The following is a 20,568-nucleotide window of genomic DNA, read 5'->3' on the forward strand; positions in this document are numbered from 1 at the left end:
TGCCTGCCACGTCTTGGTCTTGTGTAACTGGAGAGACATTCCTTGATGCCAAAAGAGCTCCATATGTAGATCTCATGGATGTTGTCCCTATAGAGCTCTACTGCTTCCTTTTACCCCATCTGCATACCAACTGGGCATATAGATGTTGTCATCTCCTTAGCTGTAAATGAAGGCACCTGTAATCTCTTAGTGCCTTTTGTTAGCCCTATACTCACAGGGGTCAGTGCCTAAATTCCAATTACAGCTTTATTCACCCCCTCAGTCAGTTCATTAGCTTAATTGACTGCATATAGTTCAAACTTAAATTAATCTTCTGGAAGCTCCCCTCTGAACCAATTAGGGCTCAGGCCTCACAATCAAATGGAGCAACTTAATTCATCTTAATAAACAAAATTAATGTCCTTAAATACTTGTCCACTCCTGGTCCTGTTCATTCAATTAATTGTCTTTGGCGATCACACCACCACAATCAGATGAGTTTGTCTCACTATTAATTCATTCAGGTCGGTCCCTCTATAAATTTGGTTGCTGCATACCAACAAACTGTGACAGCTGGGTCTCGTGTTGTACCAGCACTGTCACGCTCACAAGGCTTCCATCAGCTGCCTCAGGGATTAGCATAGGACAAAAGCTCCCGTATCTTCAAGCCCATCCTGTCTGCAGTTTCTGAGGGGAACCCCTCTCATCCTTCAATCCCAGGGTTGTAGTACCTTGTACCAGGTGACCCTCTGAGCATCCGGCTCTTGAAGATGCTTCCGCTTCCAGCTCCATTGCTAGTCATATGCTTGCTACCTCCGCACCACTCCCCATTGCGTGCGAGCATCTCACACTCCTGCTAGTTTTACCAGTGGCTCCCTAGCATTCCCCAGTCTGCAAAGACCAGGAGCTTATGTAGCACGGCTGCATACAAAATCCTGGCTGCTCCGCTGCTGTTGCCATCCCTGCAAGGATGTAAGGTGAGTCTCTAGCCCTTAGTGGGCTCTGCTGCTTTCTCCCAGTAAGAAAAGAGGGTTTTCTTGCAGTCCCCAGCCTTGGGTGCCTTGGGGGGCAGTTCCTCCTGCTCTCACACCCAGTCTTTTCTCTATGCCAGTCTTTCCACGTATTCTCTGCAGTCTTTTCCCTGTCGTTTTATTTTGGCTTCCTGTAGTAGACCTGCAGCTCACTCGCTCTCATTCTGACTCAGTCCTTGACTGGGAGATTTGTGTACCTGTATATAAGCAGGTTCCTGGTCTTTCACAGGGTGTTCCTATGGCAGGAGATGAATTGGTTGAAGTGGGCTGTCTCTTGCTACTTGCTGCTCTTGCTACTTGGTCAGGTGGCTGAACAGCACCGCCTCTCTGGTCAGGGTCTTTACCTCTGTCACCATCACAAGGAGTAAAATTACTCTCCTCCACATTTCCCTGGTGTACAAGCAGTTCCAGAAGAGGTGGTCAGTTGTTTTCTCCTTCCACCAGCAAGTTTGCCTGGGGTAGTTGTGCAGGTTTCTCTGCCTCTGTCTGTGTCTCAGTGCCTACATAGGGAGTGCCCAGTGGGCTATCTGCCAGTTTAAGTCCCTGTGCTCCTTCTGCAGGTCTTTGTGGAAAATTTGTTCCCACACAGCCTGGCAGCTGTGCCTGAGTAGTACATCCATGGGCGACAATCTATCCTTTGCAAGATCTTGTAGAACCATAGTGGCTCCAGGGTCCATGGATGCGAGTTGTGTGACATGTACACCCACCAGTATTGCAGCAGGTGACCTGCAAAGTATCTTATGAAGTAGTCCATTTTGGATTCTGTCTCGGTTACCAGTTTGCAAATCTGGCTTGTACTTGGCCCAGAGGAACAGCAGGATATCCGGCATTCCTTGACTCCCTGATCCATTTCATCTTGTACAGCCTGGTCCTTGCAACCTTCTCCCATCTAGAGCCCCAGAAGAAGATGCACATAGCTCTTTGGAGTCTATGGATGACTTTGAGGGGGGCAGGGATAGACTGTCGCCTATGGATGTAATACCTAGGCACAGCTGCCAGGCTTTATGGGAGCAAATATTCCACAAAGACCTGCAGAAGGAGCAGAGAGACTTGAACTGGCAGATAGCCCACTGGGCACTCCCTGTGTACACACTGAGACACAGAAAGAAGCAGAGAAGCCCGCACAACTACCCCAGGGGTGAAGATCCTCTGGGGGGAGTTGGAACCAGAGCTGAACAGACAGAAGGTGTGGGAAAAGACTGAGGCCAAAATTAAGCAGAGACTGGGACTGTGGAAGACACGCCTCCTGTCAATGGGGACAACTGTCTGTTCAGCTCTGGGTCAAACTCCACCTGGAGGATCTCCACCCCTTCATGGTAGATGGAGACCCCCAGGGTTGACAGGTCCCCAAGTTCGCCCAGTACCAGGCAGATTCTCTTGCTCACATTGAGCTTGGCCCCTGCTGCTGCTCCATATACCTGGGTATGTTGCAACAGTCTTTCTACCAACCACTTGGCACTGTGCACAGGATGTTGAGGTTGTCCATGTAGGTTCGGACCTTTGTCTCTGCCTTGCTTCCCCCAGAGATCTTCGCTGTGCTTATCCCAGGACCTCATCTGAGCCAGTGGGCAAGCAGTTCCTTTGCGCAGATGTAACACAATTGGGGAGAGTGGATAGCCCTCTCAGGTGCCCAAATCGCCCCATTCACCAGCACCCTGCTGCTCAAGTTGGGGACTCCCATCTTCTTCAGTGTCTCAAAAAGGGACCAATGGATACTCAGTTGCAGGGTTTCTAGTTCGAAGTTCAGCACAGCAGTGTTCAAGCCTCTCTCCCATTGGTACCGCAGGGCTCCGTGGATCTGTCACCCCTGTGCATGACTGGTCTTTGTGGATCATGGTACTGGTAACAGACTTAAAGCACTTGGCCAAGAATTTTGGCCATCAGTTTACAGTCAAATTTCAGGAGTGTTATGGGTCTACAGTTCTCTAAATCCTTCCTTGCTCCCTTCATATAAAAAGTGTTGAGGTCCTGATCCATTTAGGCCCCCAGGCGATCATCCTACAGCTGTTCCCTACACACCTCCAGCAAGGCCTGTTTGGTCCCAAAAGGTGACATAGAACTCCTTGGGCAGATCATCTGTCCCAGGAGTCTCTCCATTCCTGAAGTTGTGGAGAATCTTGGTGATCTCCAGCCTCCACTCCTCCACCAGCTTCTGGTCCTAGTCCCCCCAAGGCCCTGGGTGAGCTCCTGCAGGGCATCATTCATGGTCTTCTGGGTGCACTGTGTACAGCCCTTGGTAGCATCCCTTCATTTGACAGGATATCTACTCCTGCTGTGTCTGCTAAGCTGGTCATAACCTTCCTCTTGGCTTTCTTTAACCTGCTGAAGTAAGCAAACCACTCCTTCCTTGTCTCCACCTAGTGGCCCTGGTCCAGGAAGACTTTCTTCCTGGCCTGTTCCCTGTACAAGGCCCTGAGCTGAGCTTTCACTTCCCACATGGCCTCCCTCATGCCCCAACTCCAAGCCACCTGCTTGTGCAGACTCTGCAGCTTGTAGTTCAGGTACTCATGGTGCCTCCTGTAGAACCAGGCTTGTCTTCTGCCAGCCTGTTGGAAGAAGGGTTCTGTTCTCTCTTTAATGCTCGCCCACCATTCTGGTATCCAGCTCTGAGGGTCCTCCACCCTGTGTAGCACTGTCTGAATGCCTGTTGAATCTTTTTTTCATACAGGAGGCTTGCATTTAGCTGCCACACACCTCAGCCCCTCTCAGGCTGCCCTTCTCCCCATCTCTCCCTAAGTGTTAGGACATGGTAGTCCAGGAAGCAAACAGGTGCACATTCAGCTTTTACTACCATCCACCCCTTGGAGAGGAAGATGAAATTGGTGCATGACCTCATCTGCTCCAGAGGGTTTGCACAGGTGAAGTTTCCCCTCGGCCTTTGGGCTTTCTTGCCCACATCCACCAGGCTGTGGTCACAGACAAGCTCTTTCAACAGTCTGGAGGATCTGTCCAGGCCCATCTTTTGGCCTTTGCTTATTCTGTCTCCCGCTTCGATGAGGCAGTTGAAATCTCCTGCAATCACCACTGGCCAGGTCCTAGGCATTGCCACAGCCATGTTCTCTAGGAAGGTTTTAGGCCATACAGCATCTTGACAGATGAAAGGAGGTGTGACTCAGACAATCAGTCAGTTGTGTTTGGCAGTGGTGTGGGTGAAGGGCCCAGTGTGTGAGCAGCAATCCTCACTGTGGTTACAAGTTCACTCACGAGATGGAGGTTGAAGCACACTGCTTCCTGGCTCACCTGTTGGTCTCAGCCTTCCTCTACATCATGGGAAGTTCTTGAGTTGGCCATAGAGCACAGCCTTCAGCAGATGACTTTGAGGCACATGCTCCACGTTTCCCAGCCAGTGAAACCTGCAAGAATCCAGCATTGTCTGCATAGGTTGTAGGAAGGTACACCTGGCCTTTTCTCTGTTGGCCTGAGCATAAACATTTATGTCAAATTTTCCTCCCTCTGTCTCAGTGGTAGCTTGTAACAGCCTACCTACAATAATCTCTCTGTACGGTAGTGGTCTTGCATTGTCTCATTTCAGCAGGATAGCCCATGCCACCCCTGCTGATCTATTGTCATTCTTTCCTGACCACATGTAGATGCCATGTGACCATCATTTTTCAAACAAAGTGTAATTATTTTAGAGCTGGGCAAGCCACATTCCTGGATGCAAATTATATTTGCTTTCAGCTGGTCCAGACACTTCCATATGGTCTCCCATTTCTCTTTCTTTAGCAGGCTTCTTTCTTAGGATCCCCATGATAAAAGCTGTGAATGGAGAGGGGGACGTTGCAGCCTTTCTTTTCTTATGTCCTTATCCTTTTAGGCCCTCCCAGGGTGCAAGCAGCTCTCCCACCCCAGGTGGGCAGTGCCTGCCTATGCCCCTGCCCCCTTCCTCACTGTGGGGGCCATTGTTCGGGGGCCCCCCATGCCCCTTCCCTCCCCTTCCACCACACTGGACTTACCAGCTGGAGGCAGCTCTCTGCACTGCCTGAGTGTTGCACTGCAGCTGTGCACAGCATGGGCATTTATCAGCCAAATTATTGTCCCCATTGGGCCAATATCCAATACAGCCAGTTTTCTTTATATCCGTACCAATCTGATATTGGACTGACATATCGGTGCACCTCTAATAACAATACGTCTTTTTTTTTCATAGCTTAAACTTTGATCTCAGGTGTATAATAAGTCTATATTCTAAATGAAGAATAGTTCCTTGCAGATGATTTTTTTTTAATTGTGTGTGCTGGCTGCCAGTGTTCTGTTTTATAAATGGTTCGAAATGTATGGCATACTTTGTGAACTTCAAGAGTCTTTGGTTTATCCTGAGCTGATACTATTAGGAAACGTGAGTGTCATTTTGGAATTTTCTGTGGAAAATATACTCCGTGCATTGCACTGATTAGAACACAAGCCAAACTGCTTGAAGTGGACACAGTAGTATAAGTATTACTAAAAGTGTAATACAGTTGCAAAGGTGTTGGGAACTGGAATTATCTAATTAACATACATTCTGAAATGAATTATAAACATTTTCCCCTACATGTAGGTGATCTTTTACTGTGACATGCTCTAAATTTCCCAAATAGTTATTTTCTTTTAAAAATTTTAATAGAATATATTTGTAACTGGGTATGGTTGCAATTTGTTTAGGGCAGTTTGGGCTTCCTTTTTTTTGCACTGATATCCTTTTAAAAAATCTATATAAAATTTTTAGAGAAATGAATCAAGTTGATCTGTTGCAGTGGGTAATTATTTTGAATTGTTTAGGGTTTGGAATTGTTTTTAGATGCTCTTCATTAGAGCTGAAAGATTATGCTCAATGTGACAGGGATACTAGCACTCCTTAAAGTAACAGGGAAAAACTTGCAGCAGATAGAGTCCAGGCAGCTGAATAGTGGGTAGGTGTACAGGAGAAGGCATCAGGGAAACCCTGTTACCTAGGCTGGGGGGTGGCCATTAAGGAAGAGAAAAACACCTGCTTGCCAGTCAAGGGAGCACTGCATGGAGTGAGCTGACTGTAGAGGCAGGCAATTAGATGCTATAGGCTAGAAGTGCCCCCCCCCCCCCCCCCGGGTTGACTTAGGTTCAAGTAAATATGGTATTCATGTGACTTGCTGGTGATTTTAGAGAATTCAGGATTTCAGCTTTATAAGTAGCTGCTGAAAGATGCTTTCTGCCATAGTACCCCCAACATGTCTGTCTGCTCCCTTCTCCTAATTTCCATCCTGGCTTAAGTGTTATTTATATTACCACTGGAAAATAATACATGTATAATTAGAGGGCATAAGATATAAGCAAAATAATGGATCCAGGATAGATGGTAAATGGATATTTCTGTTTATACTCTCCAGCCATAGGCAGAACAAGGCAGACTTTTAATGAAACTGAAAGTCAGCACACTTGAAAACTTCAGACAAGGAACTACTTCATGATTTGTGGAATTTGCTGCCACAAGTTATCATTTTGGTGAAAGTTTAAGAGACCTGTTTTAAGCAATGCTAGCATAAATGACAGAGCAATCCAGAGAGATGCTTCACTATACAGTATTTATTTATTTACTTATTTGTGCAATTTGTATGCCATCTTTCCAAACAAGGGGAGAAGGCAGTCCATTTGTATGTAGGGCCTAGACTGTTTAGGGCCTTAGGTCAAGTCCAAAACCTTGAATTGTGCCCAGAAAGTTACTGAATGCCAGTGCAAATGCCAGAGGATTAAAGTTATGTGCTCTTGACCCATCCATGTCAGAAAGTAGTCTGTTGCATTCTGCTGCAGTTTCCAGACAGTTTCCCCTGTTTGGTTACAACAGGGGTGGGCAAAATATGGCCCGCAGGCTGAATCTGACCTGCCAGGTGATTTCATCTAGCCTGTGGGCGAGTGCCTAGCAGTTCACTGTATCTGGCCTGGCCCCAGGCTGCCCCTGCTTTGCTTGCATGAGGCTGAGCCCCTCTCACTCCCATGGGAGCAGCATGCGCTGTGCTCCCACCTTTGCCCCACAAACACCCACAGTCCCCCACAAACCCCATACCCCCCACAATATACAAGAGTAAGACTTCATTTTGAACTATTATGTGATCACTTCTGTATACACAACACAAACACACAAATTGGGAGACAAATACTTTTAAAAATAAAATTAAAATATGCTATTGTCAGTCTTTGATTTTTATAATATAATTTTTTTCCTGGTTCCAAGATGGCAAATCCCTTTCCCAAAAGGAGTACTTCCAGGGGTAGGGGGAGGGACTTCCAGTGGCAAAGGTCAGGAGTTAGGGGTAGAACTTCCAGTCCCAAGATTGTGACCAGGGTACCTGTCAAAGGGTAGGGCTGCCCTTGTGGCCCTCAGCAGTTCACCAAAACTCGCTAAATGCCCTCCAGTGGAAATAATTGCCCATCCCTGGGTTACAATATCACTAAGCGAGACATACTGCTTGAAAAACAGGGTGCTTTTATTCTGCTTTTTTTTGGTTTGTTTTTTTTATAGATAGAATGTAAGCAAGCTAGATGTCCGTCTTAAATACACATATAAATATGTACTTAAATACATGAAATAAATGAAACACAGCTATACTGCTAAGGATTAAATAAATCTATTTAAACGCACAAATTGCAGTATAGCTGAACTGGATAAATCCAGTCCTTAAACAATAGAACACGAAAGCCTGCTGCTCAGAATTCAAGAGAATAATAACATGGATTTACCAGCGTTAGCAGGAGCACTTTAAGTGCTGTTGTAACTGGCAGGTTTCATGTTTTGTGATCTGTGAGAATGCGTTCTGATAAATTCAGTGCTCTCTGCATTCTATTTTATTCAGCATTCACAGAAAACAACATTGTTGCTAGCTCAGTATAGCTCTTGTTATGCAACTAGATATCCAAATATTAGGACCCTCTTAATGAACAGAATCATGTTAATGTTAGTTAGTGTAAAAGTGATGTCGCAGTCAAGTTGGTCCAAAAATTATACAAGGGACAAGGATTTCTTAGGTTGCTAACGTTTAATTGGACCAACTATGTAGTTATCTCTTCTAAGCATTTCTTATTTCTGCTAAAGATACAGCTTCAAACACATTTTTCTCAGGTGAACAAACTGTCCTAATGTCTGCTGGTGTCAGAACTACAAGAAAGATCTAATACCACCCACAGCAGCAGCAGTTGGGCGCTAAGTCCCTAAAGCAGATAAAAATTCCCCCACCCCTTTGCCTCCTCATGCTCAGGCTTGTCTCCTCCCCTCCCTCTCTTCCCTGTCCCCGCTGCTGCTTCTGTACCCACTGTCTCAGGGATTGGAGGATGCTCCAGAGCTGCTTCTGACCACTCTAGCTGGGCTGTACAGGGGCCAGGCTCAGCCTAGGACACTACACTGTTGGTGGCAGGAGAAATTCTTCCTCTCCATGCCTGTTTCTGGGCCAGCAGGGAGTGCCAGGGCATACCAGGCAAGGAATGGGAACCCTCCGCAGCAGCCATTGTTCTGGGCTGACCCAAGCTCCCACACAGCCTAGCCGGCCCTTGCCCCTTCCCTCACTGCAGGGGACATTGGTCGCCATCCCATTCCCACCCCCCACACACACACACACATTCCTTTCCTCCCCTTCCACCACACCAAACTTACCAGGGGAAGCAGCTGTATTGGAAGTTAGATTGGTATTGGCCGATATGCCTCCTTAAATATTGGCTATTGGGATCAGCCCCAAAAATCTCTATTGGTGCACCCTTATTAATTATTCTTTTCTACTAGATTTCCCCTGTCTTCATAACTTCGTATACCTCCTAATTGGTTGTGCCTTGATTATAAAATACTAAAAAAATTACCTTCACTATTCATAACAGTCGTTTAATAAAGAGCAGTTAACATGGAAGCTTGTGTGCATGGATTGGTTTCTATGAACATAACATAAATCTGTGCTATAAACAATAGGTCTTGGATAAAATTTGGATATATAACTAGTAATCTAATTATCATATTTACTCAAATCTAAGATGACCCTGAGTTTAAGAACTTTTCACCAATAATTAGATTCTGTACATAGAACAATTATAAATGTGCAGTAATTTTCCATGTGTAGAATCTTATTGGAGGGTTGTCTTTTAATTCATCCCTCCCACTGCTGCAGAGAGGGGCAGGTAGTGAAGAGGAAGATGGTATGGGGAGGTCAAGCAGCTTGCCCACCTGCTTGTATGTACCCACCTGCTCCTTCTGCCTGTACTCCCTTCTCTCCCCCTCCCAGCCTCTGTTCTGAGCAGGCAGGCTGCATCCATTTTCTGGCTTGGGGCAATGAGTACAGCTTGAGCACAGTCCCATACAGCTATGCCTATGGGCAGCACTACATGGTTAGGCTGGGGTACTCAGTGCATCAGGTTGCAGTGTGCACAGAGTCTGTTGGTACAGAGCAAGGGTAAAAAGGGATAGAAGAGAGTGGGGCAGGCAAGGGAGCAGAGGCTTCATGTGGAGGGTGGGGCAAATGGGGATAAGAAGCTGCAGAGGAGAGATGGCAGGGTGCAGATGATAGGGAAGGGATGGGAGACAAGACAGCAGCTGAAGCTAGGGCCCTGACCCTGGGTAGGGGCTGGAGCCTGAACCACAGCAACTGCCTTCCCTGCCCCAACCACCCTTGTACTCAGTTCTAAGATGAGGGGCTTCCCCTCTTGTTAAATGGAGTGGGGAACTTCATCTTAGAATTGAGTAATAAATACAATAATGTTTTCAACTCTGAGATGGGTACCAAGAAAAATTAAGTAATTGTTTTTATAGGTTTTATACCAGTGCTCTAGGATTATTGCTGAGAACACCTTAATATGAATTCTAAAAGGGTAGCATTTCAAAAAATCAGAAATTATCTGTGAGATTACATATAACATCAATCTTTGCATACTGTCTATATAAATCTTCCTTGCAATTTGTTTGAATTATATTCTTCACTCAGGAAATAGACACTATATACTGTTAAACAGCTCTTGATTTGTATACACGAGATCCGTATTTCAATGACAAATGAAATGACCACTTTCAGATAGTGTTTGTTTATCTGTTTGTAAAGCGGTTTGATGCCAAAGAGTTTTGTCTTGTTTATTTTTAGGGTTGCAATAGTTTCCAAATCTTTTGAAGGAAAAACTGATCGCACAGAACAGTGGTATGGAACTCAATACAAGCAAGAAGCAGTTTCTGATGAAGTCATCAAGGTATGTGAAAACACGTAACATTGTTCTATATGTGAATGTGAAAAGAATTGTGAATAACTGTGTACTTAATTTCTCCTTCAGTGCAAAGGAGGAATTGCCACATAAAACTAGTTAGTAATGATGGTTAGCTACTATGACTCTACTAGTATCAAACTGAGATTAGATCACAATTTATGTTTAAAGAACTTTTATTACATACTACAAAATAGAACATTATTATAGGATTGTTTCTAAAGTAAAAGAGATTGAAATGAATGATATCTTGTACATTTGTCATTGTAAGAGCAGTTTTAATATGCAGGGCATGTTTAAAAAAAATGCTAATAAATTTGACATTTATTGACCTGATCTTACTCCTTTTCAGGTAATGATAAAATTCTCACTGATTTCAGTGGCATAGGATTGGCCACCTTATAAGACTTTTTGGGTGAAATTCTCTTCTTACAGAAGTCAATAATAGATTTGCCACCTATTAGACACAGACAGACAGACCAGGGTTTTTCATCTTTTATTTTAAAAATATTTTTAAAATATTTTAAAAATATTTTTAAAATATTTTAAAAATATTTTAAATTAAGAAAATGAAACCAAAGCTGAAAACATTTCTGCATGTGTTTAGTGTGCTTTTATTTAGCCAAAAATATGTTGGTGCAAAAGAGCTGAAGTGGTTGGAGGCAGAGATGCTGATTTCCCTGTCCCACATGTCTCCATCTGATTATTTTCTACCCTTGTTTCCCTTATTCTCAATGGTCCTATTTTGTGTCTACTTCTCACTTCCTTCCCCAGTGCAGAGTTTGCTTTGTTGGCATATCTACTATATATAAAAAGCTACTAGAGTATTTTTGTTACATAACTACAAAATTAATTATGTAAAAATTGTTTAGACAGAAATTTGCCTAATCCATATTGTTCAAATAATTTATCCAGAAATGGCAAAATGCTGACCTAAATGGAAAATTCAAGCTTCCAATGAAAAATGAATTTATTCCTACTAATTTTGAGATTTTGCCACTTGAAAAAGATGCAGCACCTTACCCAGCCCTTATCAAGGTAAGTATCTATATTAGTTCTGTCAGCCAGCTAGCCTACTAGAAGGTTAACTTTATACTGTGTTAAAAGCTTTAAAAGGGTATAGATTAACCAGTCACCCATAGAATTTCATAAGTATAAAGGTATTTAAGTTTCTTTTTCTTAAAGAAAAGACTTCTTTACCAGCAAGCGAGAAAGTAATGAAATCAGTCAGTTCTAGCTGAACTTCGGACTCTTTCTTCAGGCTCCTTTTGAAAATGGGTCTGCAAACAGCTTGAACCATTTCTTTGTCCTTTTTGAATGGGTGTGAACAATTGATAGAAATAATATTGAGACCTCTTGATCTATTCAACAGAAGGGCAACTGCTGCTCTATTATTTTTTGAGCTTTTCTTGGCAAGTCAGAGTAGAAAAGATTGTTCTTTTGAAGCTGTATATGAAAAGAGTTTGCAGTTTCAAGCAAAAACACTTGCACATGCTACTCTCTTGGAAGCAGGAAACACAGACCCTCACATTTCAAGCAAAGTTGAACATTTCTGAATATCTGAAAATTGTTTTTAAGCTATTCAAAGTCAGGAATATTTTTCTCTTAAAAACTGATAAGCTTTTCAGAGTGAACTGTAGGACACACCTACAATTTTCTGCCCTGTTGCAGCTACAATAACACATATGTTCAGACATGTGTAGAAGATCTGAGATTTATTTCCAGCCTTCTTACATACTTCTGCTATTCTACACACATTGAAATTATAAAGGTAACTTAAACTTGAGTTCTGAAAAGTATCCGTACTTAGGAAGGCAGTTAAGCATGTGCTTAAGTATTTTCATGAGCAAGGATAGACTTAAATCCTTTTCTGTACTAGAACAACAGAGCTGACGGTAGTAGGCACACAACTTAAATAAAAATATTAGGCAATTCTTTTTTTTTTTTTAAAGTCCCACAAGAACAAAAGTGAGGCTCAATTTAAACAAACAAACAAACAAAACAGTTTAAATTATATTGAAACCAGCATGCCCCTATGAAGTACTGTATGATAACCTGCTCATGAGCTATAGTTTGGGAAACAACAGCTCTGGAAATTTCACTCTCTTTTTAGGGTTTTTATCCACATTAGGGTTTTTTTTTAAACAAAGGGAGTTTGAAAAAGCTTCTAGAAATAACAAATGAACACATTTGTTTCAATTTATTATTCTCTCCCTGAATTGAGAGAATTTATTGGTGATAAGTCTGTATACTAGCAGCAAAAATAATACAACGAAAAATTCTGTTATGCTAGAAATCAGTCATGTTAAAAATTAATATTACAGTGTGAGGAGAGCACTATATATAGGAGGATAGCTTATTGGGACAGAACTTACTTTTTGTATGTTAAAAAACAATTGGACATGTGTATTGCTTTGCTCATAACTTACATGGTGGTGCTGATATCAACATTATAAACTGAAGAGCAAGTTAATAAAATTGTTCATGTGCCTGTGATGGGCCCACCTATACGGTACTCTCTATCTGTATCCTCCTTGGATGACTTCTAACATTGCAAGTATATTAGCAACAAGAAATAGCTTGAAAAAACAAGCTAATGCTTTCCTTTGCATCAGCCCTTTTACCTGGTATAAAGCTGTCAGAATAGATAGAGACTGTTGCTAGAGATGGGAAGGATAGATGGATAAAAACAAATGCACGCTTGACTTACTCAAGTTTAGGGGGAAAAATTCAACAGAATAGAAGCAGTGGAATATAGTATATTGTATTTAAAAAGTCAAATGGCTTAAAAAACACAAATAAACCTTCCTTTTCTTAATGCAGGACACTGCCATGAGCAAACTGTGGTTCAAGCAGGATGACAAATTTTTCTTGCCAAAAGCTTGTCTCAACTTTGAGTTTTTCAGGTATGCAGTATATTGAGTATTGAACTCCAAAAATTTTCTTTCTTGGAAATCTGTGTCTAGGTGACAAAAACTTTCTTGTATGCATTGGTACTTTCAAAAGTTGATTCTGTTTTGGTAATATACCATAACACAAACATGTGGAAAGGTGACACATCAAACAAGAAGTTGGGAGTTCATGAGCTATAGTGATAAGAGATTAATAATATTAAATACTTACATTAATCTTTAAAACAGTTCATTTTAACTTATTATTTGCTATCCCTGAAATGCATCTGTCCAAAGCTCCTATTACTGAATTGCAATTCAGCATTTTAAATTTTAAAATGTTACAGTGTTGCTTAAAGATATTGTTTTCTATGTTAAACATTATGTCAGGGTGGGCCTATGTACTCACAAATAAGAGCAGGTTCTGTTTTAGCTTTTCTCATGTGTGCCTACATGAGATTTAATTATTATTCTAGGCTTTGGGTTGTGATTAATCTTGCAAAAAGTAACTTTCTTTTTATGAGTAACCTCTTCATAAAAACAGAGAATGGGAATGGGATTCGGGATTCTTTAATATCAGGAGATTATGATTCTCAAATCAAGATGTGTGGTAGCTCTCACAGAGAAGTTAAATCAGGTCTTGAATTTTATTTTTCATAAAGAATTGTCACACTCAAAAATGTGACAAATGTAAGAAATGGTGAAAACAGACACTTCTAGGTAGAGTTTTCTGAAGATAGAGCTGGGAACATAGAAAACTGTCATCTTAGTTCTAGATTTTTCATTTGAAGCAATAAAAATCAAGCACTAGAATTAAATGATTATCGGCTGTGAATGTTATGTGGCAGTGGTTCCATATAGGGCTACAGAATATGTAAAATATTTCAGAACCTCTCCTTATTTGTCCTTAGGACTAATTTTAACATTCTTGAAAAACTGGAAAGGAAATGTCATAGTCACTCAGGCTAGAAACAGCCAATTTATATTTTTTACAGTATTAGTTGTTAACTGTTGTTCTGTAGAGTTGGGCCCCTGCCATTCCTGGGTTTCAGGGGCCAAGTCCCATGGAACAATTGCAAACGGAACCCCCACTGTGGGATTCTTGAAGTAGACACCTGAAAACAGAGAGCCCAGATGTCCTCCATTTGCAGAGGCATGCCTTGAGTTGGGGTACCATTGTGATGCATGTGCCTAGGGATTCCCAGGGCATACCTTTGCAAACAGGGGAACCTAGGCAGGCACTCCCAGGGCTTCTGGAGCCTGATCCTGGGACAGTTGGAGAGGTGCAGGCAGCTCTGGGCTGCTTGCACTCTCCCACCTTAAAGCAAACAGACATCTGCCACAACAGAGCACCATAAATTAATACTTCCTTTTGTCATGGCCACAAATTTGGGCATTTGTGGCATGGCAATCAGTATGGGTGTCTGTTTGCTTTTGCTTTGTGCTGCTATAAAAACAAATTGATGATGTCATCATCTTTGTGCCTGTTTCTAGCCTCAGAGATACAGTTGATCTTGAAAGACGGGTAGAAGTCTTTTCCAGGTGCTGTTGAAAGAATGGTAGGTGTTTCCTCAGCGTCCTGGTAAATATCTGACAACTGAAAATATCCATCTATGGAACAAAATTAGTGGTCATGTAGAGCTATTCTAAGAAGCGAAGTGCCCACAAAACACAGAAAGACAATAACACGGATCAGCCTCTCTATATCAAGTGTCTTGCGATAAGTTGGTTCTTAAGTTTTGACAAGCTGTGTCAAGGCAGGGGAAAAAACAGAAAAGTACTTGTCTATAACTTTATTTTTGAAGGTACCTTAATAAATACAATCAATTACACAAACCACCATATCTGATGCTCCTACAAAACAAGGGCACTCTTTCTATGAAGGGTTTATCTATTACAGCAGCATCAAAAGTTATGAAATAGCTTTCAGGTGAATTCTGATGGATGTTGTCCATAACCTGAATGTGTAACAGATGGAAAATAGTAATTTCAGTGTAGACTGGTGAAAGGATTCACTTGGATGTATTTTCAATAGGTTGTGAACTTTCCCACTTGTATTTGTAAATATTTGGTAGTTGAATCCTTATGGGACAGCTCAAAGGACTTGAAATGCTTTGTTTAAGACAACCCTCTCCTCTGGGTAGCAGTGATCCTCAGATGAGGAGCCATAGTTTCATAGTTGGTAGGATCAGAAGGGACCTTAGCAGATCATCAAATCCGACCCCCTGCCATGGCAAGAAATAGTACTGCGGTTAAACAACCCTGGCAAGGTGTTCATCTAGCCTCCTCTTAAAGACCCCCAGGGTAGAAGCCAGCACCACTTCTCTTGGAAGTTGGTTCCAGACCCTAGCCACCCTGACAGTGAAGTAGCGCCTCCTGATGTCTAATCTGAATCTCCCCTCTGCCAGCTTGTGACTGTTCTTCCTTGTCACTCCTGGTAGTGCTTGGTGGAACAGGGACTCCCCCAGTGCATGTTAGTCTCCCCTGCCTAGTTTGTAAACGGCCAGTAGATCCCCCTTCAGCCTTCTCTTGTGGAGGCTGAACAGGTTCAGGTCCTTTAGCCTCTCCTTGTAGAGTCTGCCCTGCTGCCCCCGATCATGCGAGTGGCCCTCCTCTGGACCCTCTCCATGTTATCCACATCCCTTCTGAAGTGCAGCGTCCAGAATTGGATGCAGTACTCCAAATGTGGCCTGACCAGCGTCACAGAGGCGGAAGTATCACCTCCTTGGACCTGCTTGAGATGCATCTGCGGATGCATGAGAAGTTCCAGATGGCCTTCTTGACCACGTCCCCACACTGTCGGCCCACATTCATTTTGGCATCAATGATGACTCCAAGATCCTTTTCTGCCTCTGCACTGATGAGAAGGGAATTCCCCAGCCTGTAGGTATGCTGCTGGATCTTCCACCCCAGGTGCGGTACCTTGCACTTGTCAGTGTTGAAACCCATTCTGTTCTCATCTGCCCACCCCTGTAACCTGTCTAGGTCCAATTGTAGCCTATTCCTCCCTTCTAGCGTGCCCACTTCTCCCCACATCTTAGTGTCATCTGCGAATTTGAACAGGGTGCTTTTTACCCCCTTGTCCAAGTCGCTGATGAAGAAGTTGAATAGTGCAGGCCCAAGGACTGAGCCCTGGGGAACCCCACTGCCCACATCCCTCCAGGTCGAATAAGACCTGTCCACCACCACTCTCTGTGTGCGGCCCTCCAGCCAACTAGTGACCCTTTTGACTGTGTAGGTGTCAGTGCCACCATCTCCAAGTTTTTTAATGAGAATAGGGTGAGAGACAGTGTTGAAGGTCTTCCTGAAGTCCAGAAAGACTACATCCATTGCTACACCTGCCTCTAAGGATTTTGTGACCTGGTCGTAGAAGGCCGCCATGTTGGTCTGACAGGACTTGCCTCTAATGAACCCATGTTGGTTGCCCCTAAGCATAATCTCCCCTGCTGGCCCCTCGCGGACATGCGCCAGGATAATTCTCTCAAAAAGCTTACCCAGGATCAAGGTAAGACTAACTGGCCTGTAGTTTCCTGGGTCTTCCATCCTTCCTGTCTTGAAAATGGGAACCACATTGGCCCCTTTCCAGTCCTCCGGCACCACACCAGAGCACCACGAGTGCTCGTAGAGCCATGCCAGGGGTCCCGCAATGACCTCTGCTAATTCTCTCAGCACTCTGGGGTGGAGATTGTCAGGACCTGCTGATTTAAATATGTCCAGTCCCTCCAGAAGTTCCCTGACTAGGTCCTCACCAACCGTAGGCCTGGGTGTGTCTCCCCTGGGTCCTATGTGGGTCCCGATGGTGGGGGGTGACCTGGTCCATGCTCAGAAAAATGGAGACAGAGAAATTTTTAAATAGGTTAGCTTTGCTGTCTGGTGCAATGACAAGATTTCCTAGCGTGTCCTGCAGAGGCCCCACGTTACCCGGTATGTTCTTTTTACCCCCTATGTATTTAAAAAAAGGACTTCCTGTTGTCCGTGATCCGGGTAGCTAATCCCAGTTCCATCTCTGCCTTGGCCTTCCTGACCGCCCCTCTACAGCCCCGAGCAACTGAGGTATAGTCCTCCCTGGTGATGGCCCCTCCCTTCCATTGAGTGTATGGCTCCTTTTTGGCTTTGAGGTGTTTGTGGATGCTTTTGGTGAGCTTTTGCACCCTCTTGCCCCCTTTGATCCGTGTTGGGATTACCTCCCTTTGGGCTTGGAGGATCGTCTCCTTAAGGAACGACCACTCTTCTTGGACACCTGGATCCCCTCCTCTCTGGGACCTCAGTGCCTCCCCGACTATTCTCCTTTCCTCACTGAAATCCACCCTCCCGAAGTCCAGGGCTGCTGCCTTGCTGCAGGCCTTTGCCACCTTGCTCTGGATGGTGAATTCTAGCAGGCAATGATTGCTGTCGCCCAGGTGGTCAAGCACCCGCAGACCCCTCACCAGGTCATCGCCCATGGCCAGGACGAGGTCCAACAAGGCATCTCCCCTGGTGGGGCTGTGCACCTCCTGGGTTAGATGGAGGTCGTGTATCTCGGCTAGGAACCTACGTAAGCGGTCAGAGCTGGCTGGCTGCTCTTCCCAGCAGATGTCTGGAAAGTTCAGGTCACCCATGATGACCACGTCCTTTGACCTGACTACCTCCATGAGCTGACTTAAGAATTCCCGGTCTAGCTCTTCTCCTTGGTTGGGAGGTCTGTAGTAGACTCCCACCGTTAAGTCCCTTTCCCCTCGACTTCCTTGTGTTCTAACCCAGAGCACTGCAGTGTTCCCCTCCTCTAACCCCATGCTACTCATTGAGATTGTGTATTTCTCCTTGACTTAAAGCGCCACGCCGCCACCTTTCCTCCCTGTTCTATCCCTCCTGTACAGCCTATAGCCCTTGATATTCACCGCCCAGTCATGTGTTGGGTCCCAGCATGTTTCGGTGAGCCCCACTATGTCTGGGTTGGTGTCTGCTAGCAGATGGGTAAGTTTCTCCTGCTTGTTCCCCATACTATGAGCATTTGTGTAGAGGCATTTAAGATCTCCTGAAGATGCATGCACTGGCCCCCTAATCTCACTGCTACCCGGGTCCGTGTCTCTTACCTGGGTATTTCTTGTGCTCGTCGCCTGACTTGGATAAGCTGTTCTTGTGGGTGACACTTGGTTTAGTGGCCCAAGGCTTCCTCCGCCCTCATCTTCCCCTTCCCCCAACAAGCCTAGTTTAAAGCCCACTGGAGGAGATCAGCCAACCTAGAAGAGCTTACCTTTGGGGGAAAGGGGAAGCCAGAGTTTTGTGGGGGGGGGCGGGGCAGGAATTTCCCTATTTTATATGATCAGTATGAGCAGGTGTTTGTTTGATTGGCTACCACATCTTCAATGGAAGTAGGAAGCAGATTTCTGCCGTTCTTTGGACCTTTTGTCTCTCTTGAGCTTAATCACAACTGCTGTCATCAGAGACAGTGGTGGATCAGAATCTTTCCTAGTAGAATAATGAAGGCCCTATGGCTTTTGTGGTCTTTTGAGCAGAATGCCAAAAACACTTTTTGGTCAGAGCTTTTTGGTCAAATAAACCTCTTCTAATGATGTGCTTGCTCTTTAGAAAAAAAAATGTGGTAAGTGACCACGTTGTGGTCTATAGTTAAGTTAACTTCTGTCAGAACAATATGATGGAACCTGGGTTAAAAAATGATAATCAGATTTCCCTTAATATATCAAACACTCTATATACTACATCAGATGTTGATGTTTGGAGCACAGCCATTGACATTGTAGGAAAGTACTGTCGTGAGCAGAAATCGGCAATCAGCTTGGATTTTTGGAATAGTTTTTGGCTGAATTATAGTAACAGCATCTCAAGTTAATGAAATTAAAAGCAAGAATAGGAAGGGTAATCAAGCACTTTCCCTCATGTCCAAAATTCTCGACATGGGATAGCAGGAAATTCAAGGATGTTTAGCACATTGTGAAACTGTCATGTATGCGAGAATCTGGAAGCCATCAAATGAAGGCATCATGTGAGACTTATGTAAAAGGTATATTGAGGTTAAGGTCTCACCATATGCTGCAAGGGTATTAAATAGTTTCTAACCTATATAAGCTATGAGTTTAAAAAGTAACTGGCCTTTTTAAAAAGGAAAATAAAATCATGCCTTTCTGGAATCTTTTTCAAACTTTTGTTTAAGGTGGTTGAAAGAATTAGCTGTGCTTCAGATTTTTCAAGGTTTAGTGATTCTCAGCCAGGGTGCATTGAGATCTTTTCAATGGTGCCATGAAGTGACACATGATGTTAGCACTGCTAGGTGTATTAACTTGATTCATAAGATAAACCCAGGCATTTCAAATAGGAATCCATAAAATTAAAAACGTTCTGACATGTTATGGGTTTTCTGAGTTCTTTGCAATAGAAGAATTGCTTTATTATTTTTTCCATGCTACAGACCAATGAAAGCTAGGAGCTGGCATTTGCTAAGAGGTTCCTGGAGCCTGAAGTTAAGAACCACTTGTTTAACCAGGTTGGGTGCATCTACATGAGATGCTAGAAGCGCAGTCAACTAATTCTGCTGTGCATTAGTGCATCACAGCGAAAGCCATGCTAATGCACATAGAATTCATCTACTGTGCATTAGTGTCACTTAAAAAAACATGCTCCAGCACTACTGCGCAGTAGCACTGATTACAGTGCATTTAGGACCTGTTATTACAGGTACTAAACTTAACACACTGTAATTACAGCACATTAATACATGTGTAGATGTGCCCGTTCTGGTTAAAACATGCTGCTAATTTATTTTTAACCAGTTATAGTATATATTTCTGTTCTCAAGCATATATTGTTACCTATCACAGCTGAATACATTGCCTCAACATAAAATATCAAATAGTAGCACTTCAGAGGAAGCTGGGCTTAAAATTAAAGAGAAGAAAACCTAGGTTAGAATTTTCAAAAACCCTATAAACTATGGAGAGGGGTGCCCAGCTCTCACTGAGTTGGACACTCAACCTCTGTGAAAAGTCAGTTATGCACCTTTTGAAATTCCCATTCAAAAAGTTTTAAAAGTCCAGATCAAAAAGTAAGGTTGTATACTGGTGGCTGGAAGCTTGTTAAAATTAAGCATTGAAAGATCACTAGAAGAAACAAGTACCAAAAGGGTCCTTCATTGAGAATGCCCTGTCGCCCAGGAAAAAATAAAGGCAGGGGGTTCCAAATCATTTGTAGATAATTTTCCATGCCTTAAATTTCAATTAGAAGTTAATATTGTAGAATAATAAGGGTACACTGGTATTAGGTACTTAGAGGTCTTTGACCCCACTATGTTCTACACTAATGGAACTTTTCTGGTTACTTTATAAGGCTAGGCTCTTTTTAGTAGGTAGACAGCAGCCACCAAGTTAGGTATCAGACTAGGAGAAGCAAATTTGTTTCTCTAACAAAATTTTACTTTTCATTTCTTCCCATCTTGCTTTGGTACCTAGTAAAAAGGCACAGGGTCTTGCCGAGACCTTTCAGGAGTTCTTAGA

General features: G+C 43.4%; 1 protein-coding gene across 6 annotated transcripts in view; it reads left to right on the forward strand.

Annotated features, from left to right (window-relative positions):
• The window catches only part of IDE (insulin degrading enzyme), a 113,300-nt gene that overhangs the window by 53,480 nt on the left and 39,252 nt on the right, over positions 1 to 20,568 (forward strand). For all 6 annotated transcript variants that reach the window (XM_090057102.1, XM_090057103.1, XM_090057101.1 and 3 more), the window contains exons 12-14: positions 10,076 to 10,178; positions 11,106 to 11,228; positions 13,014 to 13,096. In XM_090057102.1, the coding sequence (XP_089913228.1) occupies positions 10,076 to 10,178; positions 11,106 to 11,228; positions 13,014 to 13,096 (309 nt within the window). The remainder of the gene's footprint in view (positions 1 to 10,075; positions 10,179 to 11,105; positions 11,229 to 13,013; positions 13,097 to 20,568) is intronic.

The sequence above is a fragment of the Crocodylus siamensis genome, chromosome 7, assembly GCF_052110815.1.
Source record: "Crocodylus siamensis isolate JL-2025a chromosome 7, ASM5211081v1, whole genome shotgun sequence".
Taxonomy (NCBI): Eukaryota; Metazoa; Chordata; order Crocodylia; family Crocodylidae; genus Crocodylus; species Crocodylus siamensis.